Source organism: Glycine soja, chromosome 13, assembly GCF_004193775.1.
Source record: "Glycine soja cultivar W05 chromosome 13, ASM419377v2, whole genome shotgun sequence".
Taxonomy (NCBI): Eukaryota; Viridiplantae; Streptophyta; class Magnoliopsida; order Fabales; family Fabaceae; genus Glycine; species Glycine soja.
Window position 1 is genome coordinate 13628248 of NC_041014.1, and position 21751 is coordinate 13649998.

General features: G+C 32.8%; 2 protein-coding genes across 2 annotated transcripts; both read left to right on the forward strand.

The window, feature by feature from the left end:
* Positions 1-6321: 6321 nt before the first annotated feature.
* On the forward strand, positions 6322-7626 carry LOC114382248 (sulfate transporter 4.1, chloroplastic-like). Its single transcript, XM_028341531.1, has 4 exons — positions 6322-6349; positions 6426-6514; positions 6937-7013; positions 7118-7626. The coding sequence occupies exons 2-4, from the start codon at positions 6508-6510 to the stop codon at positions 7442-7444; spliced, it is 411 nt and encodes a 136-aa protein (XP_028197332.1). The 5' UTR covers positions 6322-6349; positions 6426-6507; the 3' UTR covers positions 7445-7626.
* Positions 7609-8342, forward strand: LOC114381602 (transaldolase-like). The gene is made up of 3 exons (XM_028340865.1): positions 7609-7641; positions 7735-8040; positions 8130-8342. Exons 1-3 carry the CDS (start codon positions 7609-7611, stop codon positions 8325-8327), a joined length of 537 nt encoding a protein of 178 aa, XP_028196666.1. The 3' UTR covers positions 8328-8342.
* Positions 8343-21751: the final 13409 nt, after the last annotated feature.

Here is a 21751-nt window from a genome sequence, read left to right on the forward strand (position 1 = left end):
TAGTAATAAATAAATAAATAAATAAATAAATAAATAAATAAATAAATATAGAGCAAATAATAGGCTGAGTACGCTAGGTATAAATAGTTATGTTAAGTTAGCTGCCTCCTTTTGGCCTCATTTTCGTTTTTCCCCTTCTCCTCTCAAAACCCTTTCTTTTTCCTGCAACCCACCAAACCAGTCTCAGAAAAACGACGATCTCGAACCCGTTCACCGTTGGATCGTCGTGAAATTTGAGTATCATATTCGCAACACAATTCCGAGCATTCTAACCGTTGGGAATTGTGATATCATGTCTGAAATGAGAGAAAAACCCTTCGCATTGTAACCTTTTTCTTTCCCACAGAAACCCAGAGCTGTCTTGGTAAAACTACGATCACGGTTTCGTTAACCGTTGGATTATTGTGAAATTTGTATATGTTGTTCGAAATTCAATTCCTCACGCTTCCACCGTTGGGATTTACGAGATAATATTCTTGGAGGGAGAAAAAGGAATCGTATGAAGACAGTACAAGTGGAGGTTTCAATCTCTTCTCCGTCTCTCTGACGTTTGGGAATTCTATCGGAGCAGTCGGATGAATAATTGAAAGAATTTCCGGGAACCGCTAGAGATGTTGCTATCGCTGGCTGAAGACACGTCAGCCCGCTTAGAGGTAAGGGATGAGTTATTCACAGTTGGAGATTAGTGAGAACATGTGTAAGGATCCTTAGAGGATTAAATTGGGATTTTATTTTGGGATGTTTGTTAAATTGCAATTTTTCCTTTATGATTATAAATAAAATATTGATGTCCTGATGAAAATTGCTTGATAAATTGTGCTCTTGATATTTGTATATTTGGACCTATGATTTGGATATAATTGTGTAATATTATTTGAGGGGTTTTAGTCCTCATGTTGTGATAGTCTTTTATATAAATTGTTATATTGAGGATATGAAATGATAATTCAAATTGTGAGTATGTGATGAATTGTAGAATAACATGTTGCTTTGAGATTATAATATTGTTATTGAGATTGAGTATAAGTGTAAAGTTGAACATGTGTTAATTTGTGAGATACGTGTAAACATGTGATGGTGGATTGTGACACTATGAGATGTGAAATTGTGAATGAGTTCTAGTTGTGGATAAGTGTGTAGTTAACACTTGATGTGAAATTACTTGTGTTGTAAGCTATGAATTGTACAATACCCGACCAGCGTTATCTTGAGAAAATCGTTGATGCGCAGTGTTAAAGAGAAAATGTAGGTTTCCTATTTAGGAACCAGTGTTAAATCGTAGCGCAATTGTGTTGAACGTGTTTAAAACACGAGTGTAAGGTCGTGGGTATTGTATAATTCATGAGCAGTGTCTGCATGTAAAAAAAAATATTTTAGGGGTTGGATCTGAATCAGGAGGGAGAGGCCCTGACGGACTCTTCGGAGTGTAGGCCTTGGGGGTCACCGGGTTTGAGTGCTCCTTTAAGCCTATGCTGATCTCATATGGTTGGAGCATTCTCGCAAAACATCGTGACCCTGACTGGTCTCCCTATGATCTTACTTAGTGAGAGTGACCTGACAAACCCATTGTGTGGTGTGTCTTGTTATGTACTCCTAAGCGCCCCAGGGTGGTTTTTCACTGACATGGTACCACATTGCATATAGAATTGAGTCTTAGCATAACTATTGCATATGCTTGCTAATTGATGTATTATTATATCTTGATCGAAGTGTGGGATTCTTGTGTAATGTGATTGATAATTGAAAAGTGAATTTTGAATGACGAAGTGGTGAAGTTACGTGAGCTATGTTTAAGCAAGTGGTATCTCATTTATATAATATGTATATTTAATTGTCTTGTTTCTCTATTAGCTAGGAATGTGATAACTCACTCCCTGTGTGTTGTTGTGTTTGGATCCTGTGATGATCTTGAACTTGTGTTCGGGGGAGCAGATGAATAGGTGGATGACTATGAAGAACCTCATGCTAGAGGACACGGGAACACCACGCTCTGATAGGATGTGACATTAGGATATAGGTTCTATATTAATTGTATGAGACTTATATGACTTTCTTTGAGTCGAGATGACTTTATTATTTATTTGGACAAGTTTGAATATGATGTAGAAGAAAGTGAATGTGAGCCTTTTACCCATTTGAAAAGCTTGTATTTAAAAATGTTTTAAAAATACGTTTAATTAGTATTTGAATTTTTTATTCCTTTATTAATATATATGTGAGGGGTAGAGAGTGTCACATAGACCAATTTAAATTTTCACATGTAAATTTTGATACATTTAAATAACAGATTTAATGTTACTAATTATTACTATCATGAACAAATTATCCAAAAAGCTTAAGTTCATAGGTGAAGATACATGAATGATTTTATTTTACATCTTTAACATGCCTCTCATGCAAGAGCCTTTTGGACATTAAGTGTGGATAATGCACAAGTCCACATATGATCTACCTTGGCTGAAATTTAACGTTTTATTAGAAGAATAAGAGTAGAAAGGATTGAACTCTAGACCACATAGTCATAGAGAATTTCGTACCATGTCATTAACAAACTATCCAAAAAGCTCTAGCTGCTAGGTAACGATACATGAATGACTTTATATTGCATCTCTAACAAATACTAATCAGAAAGTAACTTTATTTAAAAAATGGTTTTTTCAATTAATTAGAACATTAAGTAATTAAAAATATAACCAAAGACAAATCAGAACACTTATGATCCCATGTAATAGAATGCAATGATAGAATATTTCTAAGCAGCCAATAATTTCAAATTCAAGACTTTTTCTATGCTTACGAGCAACGTGTGTTCATCTTCAATGCGCATCAACTGCTACCTTTGTTCTTCTTTGCATTCTTCAATTTTTTGGCCACACTTTGCCTCAATTTCTGCAATGGCTTTGTCAGCCTATAAAGGTTCAAATTGATTAGAAACATGTTGATGGAAATTACATTCTACAAATACCAGGAAATCATATCGAACCTTTTCTTTTTCCTTGTTCACAATTTGCATATTCTCCAACTCATACTTCCTCTTAATATGATTAATAGCCTATTTAGAATCAATTGCCAACGGCCCATTCTCTATCAAATAAAAAATACCAATAAAGAAATTTCTTACTGATATACAATTTTTTTTATAGAAATGATCAATTTCCTTACCTGTAAATTCTGGTCTTGTATATCGATCAACAGGCTTAGTTGATATCATATGAGCAAATGAATTTACAATCATATCCAGCAAGCACAAGACCTCAGCAAGCAGTGTCAACACAGAGACATTCTCACGAATGTCATCCATAAGTTCTGTAATTTTTTTCTATTACAATAGATATAAATGCAATAGCTGAAAATAACCTCCCCTATCCTGTAACAAAAATAACTCCTCAAGCCATGACTTGATTGGTCCTTGTGTCTTGGTTGGAATTAAATGCAATTACAAGTATACAACCTATAACTTTTTTTTAATCAATTAGAATATTACTAAGCAAATATTTTTGCCACTGGGATGTGACCATAGAGTATAAAGCTTTTCTATCAAAATATTCTTGATTCAAAAGTAATGTGTACGTATAATGAATCTTGATTCAAAAATATTCTTCACAAACTGCAAAACTACAAACAAAATTTATACACAGAACACATTAGCACATCACGTACATTGTCTTTTGTTTTTTCTTTTATCTAGGAAGGGAGGGACAGAGGAGGCAAGTGATTAGAAGGATACAACCAACAACACTACCTGTGCAGAGCTGCTTGCCTTATCTTTAATGCTCCAGAGCTGTTCCAGTGCGTGGATATTATTTGAATGAGAAGATATGAAATTCATATACATTGAATTCCTTGATGTTGCATGGAAGTGGTCACAGAACTGCTCAAACAACAGATAAAGCTCGTCTGGTGAATTCTGATAAGATGTAAAAATGAGTCAGAAAACACCAAGACACTACTAACACAGAAAACCCAAGAAAATAAAACATGATGAAAAACATTTACCTGATAAAATGATACAATTTCAGTTGTATCCATGTTATATACAACAACAAAAGCTGGGTGGTGATCAGCATTTCGGAAAATTTTCAGAATAAGATAGAAATTGTAAGTCCATAAGCTTTATGCTAAAAGAATATAACCCAATTCTTTCTCAACATAATATATTCCCCATGAAAAACTATGAATCAACATTTTGCAGTTTTTAAACTTATCCAGTCTATCAAAGCACCAATCTTTCCATTTCTCAGAAGACAAACACAGGACTTACAAGTTTATCTAAATAAAAAAAGGATTAATCTCTCAATAGAAAACAAAAAACTATAGCTTCAATTCACTAGTGTACATGAGGCATGTGAGAGAGCAGCTCCCCAACATTACTATTAGCAGCAATATGTAGAGGTTTGTGAGACAATTGTGAAGCGAGGTGGGAGCTTAGCTGGTGCAGGAATAGTAGGGATTGTACAAAAAATGGAAGAGGATCAGATACGTCCAACATTATTTTTTTTCCTCATAAACATAGTATTGAAATTTGTATTTTATATAAAATACTCAAGTCTCTTGTTGCTAGATCTTTAAATAATTTTAGTGGATTGGTACAGTAATCAGTGTAATTTATATAACTATTTTTTATAGTAACGTAATTTATATAAAAAATTACAATTTTTATACAAAAGAAAGAAATAAGAAGAGAAGAGAAAAATGTGTAATAAAATAAATGTTGTGATAGAGAAAAATAAAAATATGTGAAAAAAATTGTAAAAATGTAGTATTAGTAACATTACTTATAATGCAACTAAGGTTCACTCATAATGCAACTAACTAGTAACGTGAAACAATACCGATATTTGAACAACGACATGTTACAATCATACCACTTTTTAAAAATAGAGACATACCTCGAAAGATGCTCAGTGGGAACGACAACGAGTGCGGGGATGTAGTTACAGGGAAAACACTAACACAAATGTCGTGATGACGACATATAATCTGTACCATGAATGGGGGAAACTATCAGCTGGATCAATCATACTCAAATAACAATTCATCATGTTTAAGGTTTATAAAATAGTACAACCAGTAAAGAGGTTTATTTTAACTGAAATAAGGATAATTTAAATATTTTGTCAAATGGAAACAAATTAAGTTTTGGCTAGTGTTGTGTGCTAGTGTTGTGTGGTAAAAATTAACTTTTTTTTATCAGCAAAAATAAGTATTTATATTAATAAAGTACCAGAGGTACTCAAAAGTACAGATAGAGGGGTCAGATTTTTGGTTCCATGGCAGACTTAATGTAGTGTAACATAGAACCAATTTCTGGGTACATAACATATAATAAACTCTAGTAACAGTCTAACATTACACCCTGAGCTACCTACTAAAACCACTTGTGATGTTACTAGACCAGTGGTTGTAATGGGTAACAAAATCCTTCTCTAAGTTTCGAAGCCACGTCCATAACAAAAAAACTGCATCGTCCAACAGTTTGGTAGCGTCAAATGTATCATTAGCAAAGATGATTTTGTTCCTATGCCGCCAACTTGATTTTGTGCCCAACTTGATTTTTTCTTAGTGTGGGTGCCAAGTTCCCATTTATTATTAGAATGGAATTTGTGGTTCTTTCATTTCAAAGTTCAAGTGGGATGTTATATTCTTAATTATTTTCAAAGTTTAAGCTACCCTTATATGCAACAAATTCTTAATTACTTGATCATAAATGCTCTAATAAAGACAAATCATACTAGATGTTGAAGTGTCAAAATATAACCTCCTAAATCAAGAGAATTCTTGTTATATGATTACCATTGATTATCTTTGGACTTTGGAGATTTTATTTTCATTGTTAAGCTGTTAGGCAGTGCAATCAAAATAACAACATTCTGATAAATACCTGTGTTTTCGTCCACTTAAAAACAAAAATAACTAAGATACTTGCTAGGAAAATGAAAGTGTGGTAGCATCATAATTTATCAAAACTATCTTCAAATCTAGCAAAGAAAATATTGATGAATAGGAGCTTATGCTTACCAATGACCTGGAGCAGTCTTTGTGCTAGTGTGTTGTCTACATATCATACCCAGTATTTTAATGAAGCTTCACAACCTACATTTAAAAGAAAAATATATTAGGTTCAAAATAATCGTGTCAAAACTACAAACCAGATCAGGACATGGCAAATACATTTATATATACATATAGTTGAACATTTTGACAACATTAAGTGATATGACAAACAATCATGAGTTTCAGCAGGTTCTTAGTTGAACCATGAGTTTTTTGACAATATTTTCCTTGTACTAAGGATTATTTTGATTAGGCAATATTTTTATTTTGCAAACACAAGTTACATCAAGGACAGGTAATGAGAAGTGAGTTGTAATTGGCATTTTCCCAATCAAGAGCGTGCCTTAATTCATTTAGAGTTCTCTTATCAGGTTGCGTGAATATGAAGTTGATGTTGATCGTTCTAAAAGACGTGGACCTGAGGTTGAAAGAATTTATTTTGTGATTCTAGAGATGGCACGTAAGTCTTGGTTGCCCTGTGCACAAAGAGGCATATGCTGTATTGTTCATGTGTTTAACTATTTAAGCTAACATATTTCTTAACATGTTGAAATTTTATTTAAAGAGTAAATGAATGTGAATGTATAATTATCGATGTGTACTAGTGGCACTAATGGTCAATATGAATCAATTGATTCATGAGACTATCAAAATGCCTAATTTCTAATGGTGGTTAACTGTGTCATAACTGGATCGTGTGGATGCTGTGTGAGACATTTTCAGCAGGTGTTTATCATTTTCATTACTTTTAAGTTACCTCAGATGTTGAATTACATGAACCACATTGTACTGAAGTTTGTGAATGTTGTTTTCCACTACAATTGTTCATAACTAAACTATGAAAGGGATAATGATAATAATTCTGACTTCTGATGACTGCAGCTGTGACATACATAGATTCTAGTGTTGTTCAGGCTTTGAAAGACTTGTATCAGGAGTACAAATTACGGGACATTCAGGTAGAATAAGATTGTGAAGTTTCAACTACCGTTAGAATTCTTGAAATAATCGCTACAGGTTTACAATGTCCCCACCAACCAACTTGAGCTTATTCTTCTTGCAGATTGCAATATCCAATCCAAGTCCAGAAGTTCTGCTTACCTTGTCTAGATCGGGTCTGGTGGAGTTGATAGGCAAAGAATGGTACTTTGTGAGAGTACATGATGTTGTTCAAGTTTGCTTGCAACATGTTCAAAGCTTGAAAGGAGCATCTAACAGTCCACAAGCACCATTCTCTTCAGTAGAGAACAAACCAAGTTTGTTTGCACGATTATCAAAAGAGAGAGTGGAGAAGCTTTCAATTACCGACTTGGAGTCTGGTAATGGCAGGCCTCCACTCCCCGAGGAGAGAGATTCCAAATTGGAGCCATTGTTGTCTAAAGATCATTGAAGTCTACTTTGTATCATAAGGTAAAAAGTGTATTTAGCCATTCTTTCAGAAAAAATAAAATGAATAGGTTAAAGTTAAACCGGGTGTAATCAAGCCAACGTTAAAAAATAGCTTGTGTAATATTTGATTGGCCGGTTGTTGTAAAATTAAATGAATTTTTAAGAATGGTTTTATTATGTAAATCTCCTGTCAGCTATGTATCCCTAATACGAACATCTTGTTAAGTTTTAAGTTCATTTCAGAGCTAGTTACGGGATTGATTTGCAGTTCTTAGAATAAATTATTGAAAGGTTTCTGAATTGGTAGGGGCAGGGAAGGACATAGAAAGTGCTTATTGGGAATTGGTTGTGAAGGACATACAGGATACTTGCAAACTTCTGGAGCCAATTTACAATGAAACAGATGGGGAAGATGGACATGTATCTCTTGCAGTTTCCCCAAAGCTAGCAAATGACACCAATGGGACAATTGAGGCAGCAAAATGGCTTCATAATATGGTTGGAAGTCCGTGTGTTTACATGAAAATTCCTGCCACTGATGAATCCATCTCTTCCATGAAGGAGGTCATTTCTCTGGGGATAAGTGTAAATGCCACTGTAAGTTTGTTATGTGCATTCTGATGTCACAAATTTTGATCCTTATTGGCTGTAACAACAATAGGCTCATAGTTTGCATATTTGAACAACTCATATTCTGCCTCCCTAAATATGAAGCAGTGATTGATGCTTACTTGGATGGCCTTGAGTCTTGTGGCATGACTGATCTCTCTAAGGTTTCAAGTGTAACAACATTCTACATCAGTAGAGTGGATGTTACACTTGACAAGAAACTTGAGCAAATTGGTACTACTGAGGCTCTTGATCTCAAAGGAAAGGTAATGTGAAGCATTTTGCCTTTAAAACCTTTCTCCTTTTAGTTTTCTTAACCAATGCCCTAAGGGCACTAGTTAACATTTGCCTAAAATATTATATCAATTCTTATAGGGTGTGGTTGCTCAAGCAGTCTTAGCATACCAACTTTACCAGAAAAAATTTTCTGGTCCAAGATGGGAACGCTTGGAGAATAGAGGTGCCAAGAAGCAGAGGTTGATGTGGGCTTCAACAAATGTGAAAAATCCATCTTACCCTGACACGTTTTATGTTAATTCTGTTATTGGACGAGATACAGTAAGTTATATCGGTTTCCTTATTTTTTTACCTTGACTGGATGGCCATGTGGGCTAATATGGATTAATGTTGGTGTGAAAAAGCTTAAAGTTCAGATCATTCATTAATAGGTTGCTGAAATAACCTTGCGTTTATTTGGTGCCTCTATAGATTTCAACCTTTTCAGTACAAGCTCTTCAAGCATTCATGGACCATGGTATTCTTTCAAGAACGCTTGATGCAAAAGTATCAGAGGCTCAAGACATTTACAATGCAATTGAGAAGTTGGGGATTGATTGGAGTTCTGTTGGATTAGAATTGGAACATGAGGTGCTGGATTCTTTCACAAAAAGCTTTGACAATGTGCTTGAATGCATGCAAAAGAAGGCTATGAACATATATTCATTTCAAAAGCACGTTTAAAAGACTATGAACATATATTTATTTTATTTTAACGGTAAATATTAATTAATAATTTATTAATTTTTATTAGGAGGAAATCAAACTTCAAACCTTTCTCAAACACGTTTAAAAGACTATGAACATATATTCATTTCAAAAGCACAAATGGTATCTGTTAATGCACTGAAATTTCTAATGTAGTTGCTGAATTTTCTTATGTGTATTTATTTTTTATGCTTTATGCAGTGTAAAAGTGTGTGTTCAGTAAGTGTGTTGACTAGTACTTGTTGGACTATGTTTTAAGCTTTCTATTTATGATGGGTTGATGGGCTATTAAGCTTGTTAGATAGAAGTAACTACTATTCTATTTTGTGAGAATATATGTATTAGACACAAAGCATTTTAGTTGCTGTATGAATGAATTAGACTTGCACTTGTTCTCTTTTGAGTGCATTTTTCTGATTTCTGGGTTTGTGAATCTCTTGTGCCAACAATTGGTATCTAGAGTTGATTTGATCATGAGGGACTGTGAGAGAACCTTGAGTGTAGAGAGAAATTGGAAATCAAAAACAGAGTTTGAGAGAACCCAATCCTTTTTCAGAATACCCAACTTTTTAAATGGCTTCCAACAATGTTCCATTACTAGCACCTCCTGTATTCATAGGAAAGAACGACGAAATGTGGGTTGTGAAGATGAGAAGGCAGTTGAAAGCTTTTGATCTTTGGAAAGCAATGGAAACAACTGAACCACCAGCTTTGGAAGAGAATCCAACTGTTGCTCAGATCAAATTTCACAGTAAGCAAGTTGCCAAAAGAGCAAAGGCTCTTACCATCTTGCACTCAGTTGTGGATGATGATGTTTTTATGAGAATTTCCAACTTGGATACAGCAAGGGAGATTTGGGAGAAACTTCAAGAGGAGTTCTTTGGAAATGAGAGGACCAAGAAAATGTAGGTTCTCAACCTTAAGAGGGAGTTTGAAGCCTTAAAGATGAATGAGGCTAAAAACATAAAAGATTTCATGACCAGACTGATGAAGGTTGTGAATAAAATCAAGTTGTTAGCGGAGAAATTTCTATACAGTAGGATAGTTGAGAAAGTCTTCGTTCTCTTAGCCGAAAGATTTGAACCTAATGTCTAATGAAAAAGCTAGTGAGTTTGAACAATGGAACCATTCTATGAAGGAGATGACCACCATTGAAGACAACAATACATGGCAGCTGGTTGACAAACTGGAAGACAAAAATTCTATTGGAGTTAAATGGGTCTATACGGTAAAGCTAAATCTTAATGGGTCCATTAACAAATACAAGACCAAACTAGTTGTTAAAGGTTATGCTCAGAATTCTTGTAGTTAAATGGGTCTATACGGTAAAGCTGAATCTTAATGGGTCCATTGATTATGTAGAGACGTTTTCTCCGGTTACAAAAATGAACACTATTCGCATTCTTGTAGCTTTGGCAGCTGAAATGAAGTGGAAAATTTGGCATTTAGATGTCAAATCTGCATTCTTGAATAGGAACTTGACTGAAGAAATTTATGTAGCTCAATCTGAAGGCTTTGTTGTGAAAGGAAGATAAGACAAGGTGTATAAGCTTCATAAAGCTTCGTATGGGCAGAAACAAGCTCCTAGAGCTTGGTACAACAACATTGATGCTTACTTTAGCAGTCAAGGTTTTAGGAGTGAAAATGATGCAACTCTTTATGTGAAAAGGTTGTTGGATGGTGGCTCTTTAATTGTCTCTGTGTATGTTGATGATTTTCTAATGAGTAGCAATAATCAACAAGAAGTGCAACAACTGATAGTGAAGATGCAAAATCAGTTTCAGATATCCAACTTATGAGAAATGAATTATTTTCTAGGCTTGGAAGTGCATCAAAGTGAAGTTGGTATTTTTCTGAATCAAGAAAAGTATGCTTATGAAATTTTGAAGAAGTTTAGAATGAAAAGTTGCAAATTTGTCCCTACTCCTTCAGTGCAGAATCTGAAACTATCCAAAGATGATGGAGCTGAAAAGATGGGCGATTCTCTTTATAGAAATGTGATTGGAAGTTTGCTTTATCTCACTTCATCTAGACCAGATCTTACGTATGCAGCCAGCTTACTCTCAACATTTATGAAAAGTCTAAGTGTGTTACATTTTGTAGTAGCAAAGAGAGCACTTAAGTACTTGAAACTCAATTTAGAATCTGGTTTAAACCCGATGAAAATGGAAGTTTGTTTGGTTATGTTGACAATGATTAGGCTGGAAACCTTGATGACATGAAGAGCACTACTGAATATGTTTTTTCCTTAGGCTCACACATGTTCTCTTGGAACTCAAATAAGCAGGACATTGTAACTCAATCTACTGCTGAAGCTGAATATGCAGCAGCAGCTGCAGCAACAAACCAAGCCATTTGGTTGAAGAAAATTATGTTTGATTTGGGAGTGGAGAAGATGGACGCTACTGAGATTTATTGTGACAGTAAATAAGCAATTGTCATTGCTGAAAATCCTGTTTAGCATGGAAAGACAAAGCATATTCAAGTGATTTCCATGTTGTTCGTGAGGCTGTTAAGAATTGTGAGATCAAGCTTATTCAAGTGTATTTATTTTTTATACTTTATGCATTGTAGTAAGTGTATGTTCAGTAAGTGTGTTGACTAGTACTTGCTCGAGTGTGTTTTAAGCTTTGTGTTTATGATCAATATACGAGCTATTAAGCTTGTTGGGTAGAAGTAACTACTGTTATGTTTTGTGAGAATATATGTATTAGATACAAAGCATTTCAGCTGCTCTAAGAATGAACATCAGACTTTCACTTCTTCTCTTTTGAGTGTATTTTTTATTATTTCTAATTTTGTGAATCTCTTATGCCAACAGTATCCTTCTACAAACTTAAGTTGAATCTTTAGCCAATGAATTTTCAAAAGCTGAGTCTTATTTGTAAGTTTCATGTATTCTGCAAATGGAATGGAATTGTATATGAAGTTTCAAATTGTATGTTTTAATTATATTAATAACCCCTTAAAAAAAAGATGATATTGGTTATGCTGAAACATTTTTAACTATTTGTTATGCTGACTTCGATGGAAGACTCCACATTCTAAATTGATCTCATTTTATAGAGGTGTGGTATCTATAATTAGCAGGAGAATTATTGATTTTACATGCCTATGAGAAATTAAGTAGTTACTTCGTCGGTACATTGGCAAAATTAAATTAAATCGAGAATAAGGTACATTGAATTTCCTGCAAAAGTTGGGTGATATGTTCTCAAATTAATTCCTTTGTCATGATTAACAAAATCAGATAAAAGACTTTGAATCGATCTATGCAAAGTCGTATCAAAGGAGAGTTTAATTACCTATCACAAATTCTTGGTCAATGGTCATAGACGTAAGAGTTTACAAAAGAACAAGGAGGAAAAGTTTGGTGAGTTTACAAGAGAACAAGGAGGACTTTTAAAAGTTTGGTGATTTAAAAGCAGAGTCAACCCTCAGAACTCCAACTTACTTACAGATAAAATCTTCAAAAGTTGTACTACTTTGTTAGTATGCCTCAACTAATTGAAGCATTATCCGATGACCGGATCTCAACATATAACTTGATGGCTTACTGAATCAGCATTCAACATAGTTCTCTTCTAACACTTCACCATAAATGATTATGGATATCACAAGTCTCATACTTGCTCTGCTCATAGTTTACTGTTTTTGTTAGTGTTTAAGTTCTGCCAACAATACCATTACATCAGGCCAATACATCACAGACCCTCACACTCTCATCTCCCCTAACAGTGTCTTCAAGTTAGGATTCTTCAGCCCTCAAAACTCATCAAATTGCTACCCTTCAAGTAAGGATTTTAATTATAATTCTAATTAAGAAAGTATGAAGGTTATTTTGTTATTGCTCAATAACTACTTAAGTTGAAATTGTTGCCTAGAACTTGTTGTCTAGTTACCCTTTTGTCCAAATTTTCTCTACACTCAATATGATAGCTGTGTTGAATAGCCTAAGGTAGTGGCAATGTCATACACAAAAAGAAAGAGACTCCTAGAATGACAGGGGCAAAAAGGGTTTTGCTACAGCACCTGACAGGGGCAAAAAATATCCTTAGTTCTTAATTTTATAAAAACTTTCACTTTATTTTCTAATATGTTCCTCTTCCTAAAGGATATAAAAGCCCAATTGAGTGCCCTAAAATCAGAGATAAGGTAGAAACCAACTTAAATGTTGTCAATTATCATTCTCTGTGAATTGATTTGAACCTCAACATAGAAATTAAACCACTGAGAGGTTAGCTGAACTGATAGGAACACCTTTTTGATGAAGCTAAACTAAGTTGATGCATTAAGCTACTATCAAGTCATGTTTGGACACATACATATCATATTTTTTGCTTTACTTCACAGTGATGATGGATTAGTTAATTTTCAGGTTTCTTAAGTGTGATGCTTCCAATAATTCCAAGTCAATTATGATTCAAAATAAAAGAGGTAGTATCATACTATGATTTCAAGGATTGGCCTGTAACAGGAGAATACACAAACAATCATGGCAGCTAATTTGGTTTGGCACCATTAGGGCTATATGTCTATATCTGCATATAGTACTCAATTATGTATTGATTTTACATTGGGGGAATTCTCATAATTGGAAACCATTATTAGCATCAACAAATCCTGAGATTACTTGGATTATTGATAGCTAACAGTTGACTGGCCACCAAGAGTGACCAAGATTAGGTTGACATATAAAAACAGACAGACCAGCAACTTTATTATCATCATAACAATTACCATGTCAAGCTAACATTCAGTTGTATATGAACAAACTTTAACATATGAAAAAAATATAAAATTAATAAAACATCATACGAACATTAACCAGAGCTTCAATAAAAAAAAAAAGTCATTGACCCGTTTGCAGCCCAATGGTAGTAGTGAGTAAAGCTAAGACAAGCCTAATAGTTTCTCTTCTTTTGCAAGTAAATAATCCAAGACAAGATTCAACAAGCCTAGGCCTAGAATGACAAGTAGAAATGATGTAAGTTTGAAAGCTAAATTAAATCATCAATAATTCAATATAGAGCTCACCCTCAACTTGAAAAGAAAGACATAAAATACATATCAAATTAAAAGAGATTAAATAAACATGGTGAAAATGAATTCTCCAAAGACCTTTACTAAAAGATAAAAACTTACTAATAAGCAACTTCAGAACTAACTAAAGAACTTTAGTTCTTCACAAGTTGCTTATTAAGCAGCCTATGTGAGAACTAAACTATTACTATAGCCATGTGACAGTAAATTTAGGCTGATTGAAATTCAAGCAGAAAATATAAACTCGTGAAATTATATTAGCTGTGATGTAAGCATGCATGTGTGATGCGTAAAAAAACCATGTAGGTATTTTTTTTGTTTATTTAATATTACTACTCTGTAGCCACTTAAAAATCAAAAGTAAATCAGTTTTAATTGTAAGCCAGGATTCCAGTAATAGGCAACTGCCTTTGTAAAATCGAACAACTACCTAACCTTAATCATAATAGAGCAACTGTAATTTGTTTCAATCATAACAGAGCAAAGATATTAACAATTTGCAGCAACGAATAAAAGCCAAGATATGATCCTCCTCATCCATTGGAAGAGCATTTACTTTCTCCTTTGGTATTATGCAGTTTATGGCAACTATAGCATGCTATATAAGGATTCCAAAACCTAACAGTTCAATTCTAGTATCTATGTACAATATTTTTCTGTTTATAAATCAAACAGATCGTTTAATCTGCAGGGTTTTATAGCTTATTGGTTCATAGCAGCCATTGTTGGTGTGGATGATCCACTAGTTCTATTTTCTCCTAGTAAGTAAAAATATATCAGCCTTGCAACCAAAAGAACGCATACATCCAGGTGTTGAACAATTGTAGGTTTATAGTTTCAGCAAATACGGTCCAAAACATGAACACTATACCAGCTCAGAGCTTTCTTTTCTTTACAATTTCCAAATTGAATAAACACTATCCTCAAGGCTCAATTTACACTCAACTAGCACGTACAATGAGATCAACAATCAGCACGTAAAAAAAAATACATCAATTAGGAAAAAGAAAGCAGGTAAAATTTTAACTTAAACACCAAAATAAATTTTAAAAGAAAATTACAAAATTTAAATATACGAACTTCAAATTAATTCAGTGTACCCTAAAAATTCTTTTGGTTGCATGTTCAATAGAAAGCAAAAACAAAGGAATAACAATTCACAATAACAGCTATTCATTTACATAGTTCTTGTTCCTTTCAAAATTTGAAAACCAGCATAAAAAATAATAAATTATACGAATAGGAAGAATAGTTTTCCTCACTACACATTTACAGTATAATTAGCATCTAGAAATATGAAGTATTAGCCATGCCCCCAAATTTGAGGTACGTGGTCTTTAAGGCAATGCCTGAGAATATTAATTGAAAATATATTTATTGCAAATTTGCAAAATTGAATTAGTTCAACTGGTCTATAGTCATGTACACCATGAAACAATCCTAAATCCTCACACTTCCCTATGCCATTTCAGCAAAGCATGTGCATAAAATGTAAGCTAAAAGATTCAACTCCTGAACACCCTATTCTTCAAAATCTTTTCTGCTTCACTTACACTCAAACGCCTGAACCCATTCTCCTTCGACCATCTCTTCCCCCCTCCCATACATTACATGGTCATGGACAATGAAAAAACAAAGGCAACACATTGATGTTGAGGAGCAGACATTGAGCACATGGGTACTTACCTTTGTCGAAAAACTTCTCTGCCGCTGCTTCGCATAGATTGAAGACACAGAGGCACAGTACACTTCGAGGGCTGTAATATAAACACAAAGGCACCCAATGAGGAAGTCAAAGTCCAGGACAAAGACGAATTTAAGGGGCTTTTCAGGGAGTAGAGGACTACCTTCAACAACGATGAACAGTAGCTAGGGTTACGCGCGTGGGACTCCTGAGTGTATCGAAGAACAGTAGCTAGTTTCGGGTGCGGGACTCCTGAGTATATATATCACGAATAAATTATTCAAAAAATTAAATTTTAAAACATTATTCAAAGACGGTCATTATGGAAAGATCGTCGTTGTTCTAGTTTGGTTGCTTATTAAAGACGGTTATTACAATAACCGGCGTTGTAAACATTGCTAATATTACAACAATGCCACCGCGACTATTTCTACGACGTTTTTCTAATGACCGACGTAGTAGCAGTGTCGTAAAAAGCCATTATTGTAGTAGTGAACCCCTAAAATCAATGCATGCATACCTTCTTTAAATCTTATTTAGAAGTTACTCTATCTTCTTTAAATCTTATTTAGAAGTTACTCTCTCCCGAGCGTCTAACTCCTAACAAAATATAAAGATGAATAATGCAAGATAAAAGCAGAAAAGATAATAGAATAGAAAACACCTTTGCATTGATAAATAGTGAGTATAAGAACTGATGGGATAAAAGGAATGAAAGAGAGTAAATGAAACCCCTACTAGAGGGGTCTTGTGGTCGTGTTTCTCCTCCTTGGTTTGACTCTCTTTTTATAGTTGTTGGAGTGGACTTGAGCCTAATGTTAAAAATCTTCCTCAGTGATAGTTTTTGGATTTGTTTTGCTTTTAATAAGATCTTACGGAGACTTCTTGATATTTTGGATATTTTCTCAATCTTTTTCTCTTTTAATATCTCATTTTCATATCTGCAAGTCATAAATAAGAAAAATATCAAATCTTAAGTCAAAGATAACTGCTAAATAAATATTTTTAAAGATATTTTCAATATATTTTTATTATCAAAATAACTCATATTTAGCAGTTATCAATTTCTTTAAAATATTTAATAAGGCACATTCTATGTAGAAACGGCAATTAAATAATGCAAAGTAAAAAAAAATATTAGAATAAAATTTAGGCTCAATTGCATTTTTTATTTTCAACTTTTTTAATTTTGGTGAATTTTTCTCCAAACAAATTAATTTGGTGTAGTACATTTTATCCTCAACTTTTAAGAATCCTGCAAATTTACCCTTTGTCATTTTACTCCTAACATAATTATATTTTTTTGGAAAATTTTTGCATCTAATTTTTTTTGATAAATTTTACCCCTAACTTTTTTGTAGCAAATTTTACTTCTCACTTTTGTTCTCATTAATTAATAGATAAATGATTGATGGTAAAATTGGCATCTTTTTAAAGTTGAGATAAAGTGCACTAAATAAATTTGTTGATGATAAAATTCGTCAAAAATAAAAAAAATTAGGAATAAAAATGTAATTAAGCCTAAAACTTATAGACCATGATGAATCTACCCAAAGTGTCAAATTAGGTATTTTTGTGCACTTAAAGCCTTGTGGAGGGCTATACATAGTGTTGCGGTATTATTGGTTGTTGGAAATAAATATATATGTTCAAGATCTAATTCATCATATTATCAATTTTAGTAAATAATTGTTCTTTATTTTATTATCATATTTATTATTTTATTAAATTGTTAATTTGACAAGTCCTTGATTAAAACTAGAGGCTTGTTATCATGATAGAGATTATGATAATGAGAAACAAGTTCTTTATGATTTTAATTTATATTATTCTTGATTGTATGATTATTGTGAATAGGACATCAATCATTTGGATAAATCAATATATATGTAATGATCTTTATTGGATAAAGATTAATATATCTCATTTATTAAATTGCATATATCGATGATGTATATGTAGATGTCATTATATATTGAGCTGACTTAATTGAGAATTCTTAATAGTTAATAATATCTTGATATGTCAATAGGAAATTCTCAAGAAGAAATATGAGAGTTTTCTTTGACCTGAGATCATCATAGTAATTAATAAGTTATTTGTTATATTTAATTTTGGACACCTAATGTCTTAGGGCACTAGTTGAATGAATATTGTATATGATTAAATACTTGTAGAATTAATGATTAATCAAGAAAGAATCCATCAACCTAGGGACCTTGGTCAGGGCAATTGAATGAAAGAAGAAAAGAGTTTCTTAAGTCATTCATTAATTAAATGTGTTAACTTATTAGAGTTTGACAATAATACTATACTCTAGAGTTAACCTTAAGCTATAAATGATAAAAGAAAATATTACATTATTTTTCTATTGGTTCTTGAAGGTAAAATATGTTACTTCATGTTATCTAGACATTAACAAGTGTTTCTAAACGACTACCTTGATTAGTAAAAGTTTAATATTAAATCTACGGGGTCACACACAAATGAGTGTTCCAATTTTTACAAAAGAAAATAATTTATTTGATAATTAAATTAGAGAATTTAATTTGATCAAATGAATATTTTAGTGAAATATTATTATATTTTTTGCTAGCACCAAGAATATAATTTATATAAAAAGGGGAGCATTATTTTATAAATGTGAAAGTTGTCCATAAATTAAGAGTAATATTTTATAGCTACATATTAGGAATGTGATTAATTATCTTAATTAGTTATGTGATTAATTATGAACTATCTTTATCTTCTAGTAGAAAGTTTATTAAAATAAAATATATGAGATAATGTTTATTTTTATAAAAATAAAGAAATATGAAATTATTTTAAATCTTTCCCTTTTTTTCTTTGAATAAGACCCAAATTTATATCTATTTAACATTATAAATAGGAGAACATCTACCTGAGTCAAAGTGCATCAGACACAAACTAAAAAAGTTTAAGTCTAATTTTAAAACTAAAAGATAGAAAAAAAATTGTTTTTTAGAATTCTATTCATTAAAGAGTTGATAGTAGAGTTTGATCTCCCTGTTGATACACATATAGTTTTTACACAATATTGAAGAAAAATTCCATTGATTCAAAAACACACATTTGGGTACACAAATTTATTTTTCTTTATTTATTATTATCATATATTTTAAATGCAAAATATATCCTAATTTTTTTTACCACAAGTGTTAGAAACACTTCTATCTACTATCATTGGTATGCTTGGTGGTCAATTTCGGGTTGTAACTTGAAGTTTTAAGTACGATGTTGGTGTTGATATTTCTCCATGTTAAGGCTAAGCAATGATGTTGGAATGACTACGTGATTGTATGATCATGCATTCGCAGACATGGGCTTGCATTATGTAATTAATGAGCATCATTACGGCAGAGAAAACACATTCACCAGAATCACCACCACTTAAAAGAGGGATTCTATATCGATTCCGCTAATGTAATGTTGAACGCTTTTGCATTGATTATAATTTAACCGATGTACGATTAGTCATTTCCAGCTTCAGATCTTCATTAAACGTGATTTCCAATCCCCCAAAAAGAAAACACAAAATGAGCATCATTATGACAGAAAACACATTCAACATCACTTAAAAGAGGGATTCTACATCGATTCAACCGTGGATGTTGATCCTGCTAATGTAGAATGTCGAATGCTTCTATATCAATTATAATTTGACCAATGTAGAATTGGTCATTCCCAGCTTCAAATCTTCATTAAACGTGGTTTCCAATTAATAAATAAAAAATGCTCGAAGAAACAATCTCTCAAACATTGTCATTAATGCCTTTGCCATTAGCGACTAATTCAAAAATATTAATGACGTCGTTGTTGGCAAAGGGGTTTTTGGTGGAGTCGAGGCGTTCAAATCTAAACCCTTGAGGAAAAGTTCGGATTCTTCGATCACACGTGCAGCCACGGGTCTAAACCATGCACATATCTGAACCAAGGCGGTCATGCATGCGGCCTTGGAGGGTTCATCGCAGTCAATGATGCTCAAGGACACGTGGGTCTAGTGCGTGGTTTATTTTGATGCGCAAGTCAATGATGTGATACTCTTTGGTGAGAAATTTTTTGTGGTGGATACAGTGCATGCATTTGGCTGGGGATCGGCCATTTGAAGAGATGGACTAAAGGGTTGGAATTTTTGGAGACTTTGAATGGGGATTGAGTCATGGTATGAAGAAGAGTCATTTGTTTCTTTGGGGAGATATAGGGGCCATGTTGCCTGTGAGATGGAAGATCATGATTACATGTTTTAATGAGAGCGGGTGTTAGTGCATTTTGGACCGAGAGATGAGCATTGTTGTGTGTGTAATTCTATAGTTGGGGAAAATTGTTTACATCGGTTTTCAACATCTACTTATTTAGAAAATTGTCATTGTTTTTTGTTTTACATTCGTACTCCTATAAACGATGTAAAAAAAGGGTGACGTAAAATTTATTTTTTGTAACAGTGCATGCACTTAGTCTGAGAATAATGCAAAAGGTTGCTCTAGATAATTAGGACCTTGAGAATATACGAACACTCAAATTCCCAAGAGGTCAAGACACTTGCAAACCTCGTGTTGCTGGCAACCATCTTAGTACGTATATTCTAGTGAAGTGGTATTTGTTCGATGATTAATTAGATCTGACAATCCATTGAATGGTTTTTGTGCACATGCCATTTTGACCTATATGGGTTTTTGTTATTTAAACCATGTCAGGGATATAATTCAGTGATTAGAAATTTACGTGGAGTCGAGTCTATCACACGGATATTGTTGTTGACAAGTTGCATTGTTTTATGTACATATCATGTTCTAACTTTTCTATGGTGTGGCATGTTATCTTGCTTGTGATTAATACTTGAACTTGGTGCAGTTATATGTTGCTATTTATTAAATTGTTGTCAAGTTATTTGTTAAGGACACCATTACGTACGCACATACTTCTATATATGTAGTGGTATTCGTGGTGGTTTTATTGTCGTGGGACTACACGTCTTCCTAACTCAAAGGAGGAAGAAGAGGATTATTCGTAAGCTATTAGGTTTGAATTTTATTTTATTTTTTTACTCATAAAAAAGAAACATAAACTTAAGAAATTATTATTTAATTTATTCCCTTAGAAACAAAAGAAGTTACTATTTATATATTTTGTGATGCCATGAACATCACGAAATAGAGTTAAGATTTTGATTGACGTAAGAATATTTTAATGTGATAGTCTAGCTACTCCCTCCCCTTTTAATTGTGTTTTTTTTTTTCTACTGTCACCCTTTTTATCATGACATGTATATCATTATTTTGAATTAATACTCTATTTTTGGGTACTGTATTTATTTTGTGTGAACTAAGGATATTTCCAATCGATTGAAGACTAATTTTTTTTGAGACAAGAAGATCATCAAAATAAATTTTATATCTTTTAATAAGATCTTTTTAATATGCACAGGAAATTGAATCCTTATCAACATGCTTAAAGAATTTATCTGTGTATACTCTATCAATTGTGTTAGACCACTTTTGATGTAGTCCACTATTTACATTATGGAATGTAATATTATATAACACCTTACATTGTTTTTGTTTATGATATTATATATCTAAATTTTTAAATTACAATTATTCTATTCAATATTTCCTCTAGTTCTTATTATAAGACACTTTGGACATCAATGAGATAAATCACTAAAGGTAATTATTTATTTAATTTTATTGAATATTTTAAAAACTGAAACTAATATGTACCAATTGTATCCTTATTAATAATTATGAACTTATTTTGTGTGATGAGAAAATATTAAAATTCAAGAATATTATGCACTAATACGGTCAATAAAAAAATACAAATACTTAGATATTTAATAAGAAAAACTAATGAAAAAAAATAAATATTTCATAGGAATTTTAAAGTACCTCCTAATACTTCCTTCCTCCCAAAATGCATGATGTTTAAGGTTTTTTCATACTAAAAAAGTAAGTATTCCAAGAGAAT

Bases quoted from the DNA above. Each gene is read 5' to 3' on its own strand.
- LOC114382248 (XM_028341531.1), top strand. The intron at 7,014-7,117 runs GTAGAATAAGAT...TTCTTCTTGCAG, and splicing joins ACAAATTACGGGACATTCAG to ATTGCAATATCCAATCCAAG.
- LOC114381602 (XM_028340865.1), top strand. From the start codon at position 7,609: ATGGTTTTATTATGTAAATCTCCTGTCAGCTAT. The intron at 7,642-7,734 runs GTATCCCTAATA...AATTATTGAAAG, and splicing joins GTAAATCTCCTGTCAGCTAT to GTTTCTGAATTGGTAGGGGC. The intron at 8,041-8,129 runs GTAAGTTTGTTA...ATATTTGAACAA, and splicing joins GGATAAGTGTAAATGCCACT to CTCATATTCTGCCTCCCTAA.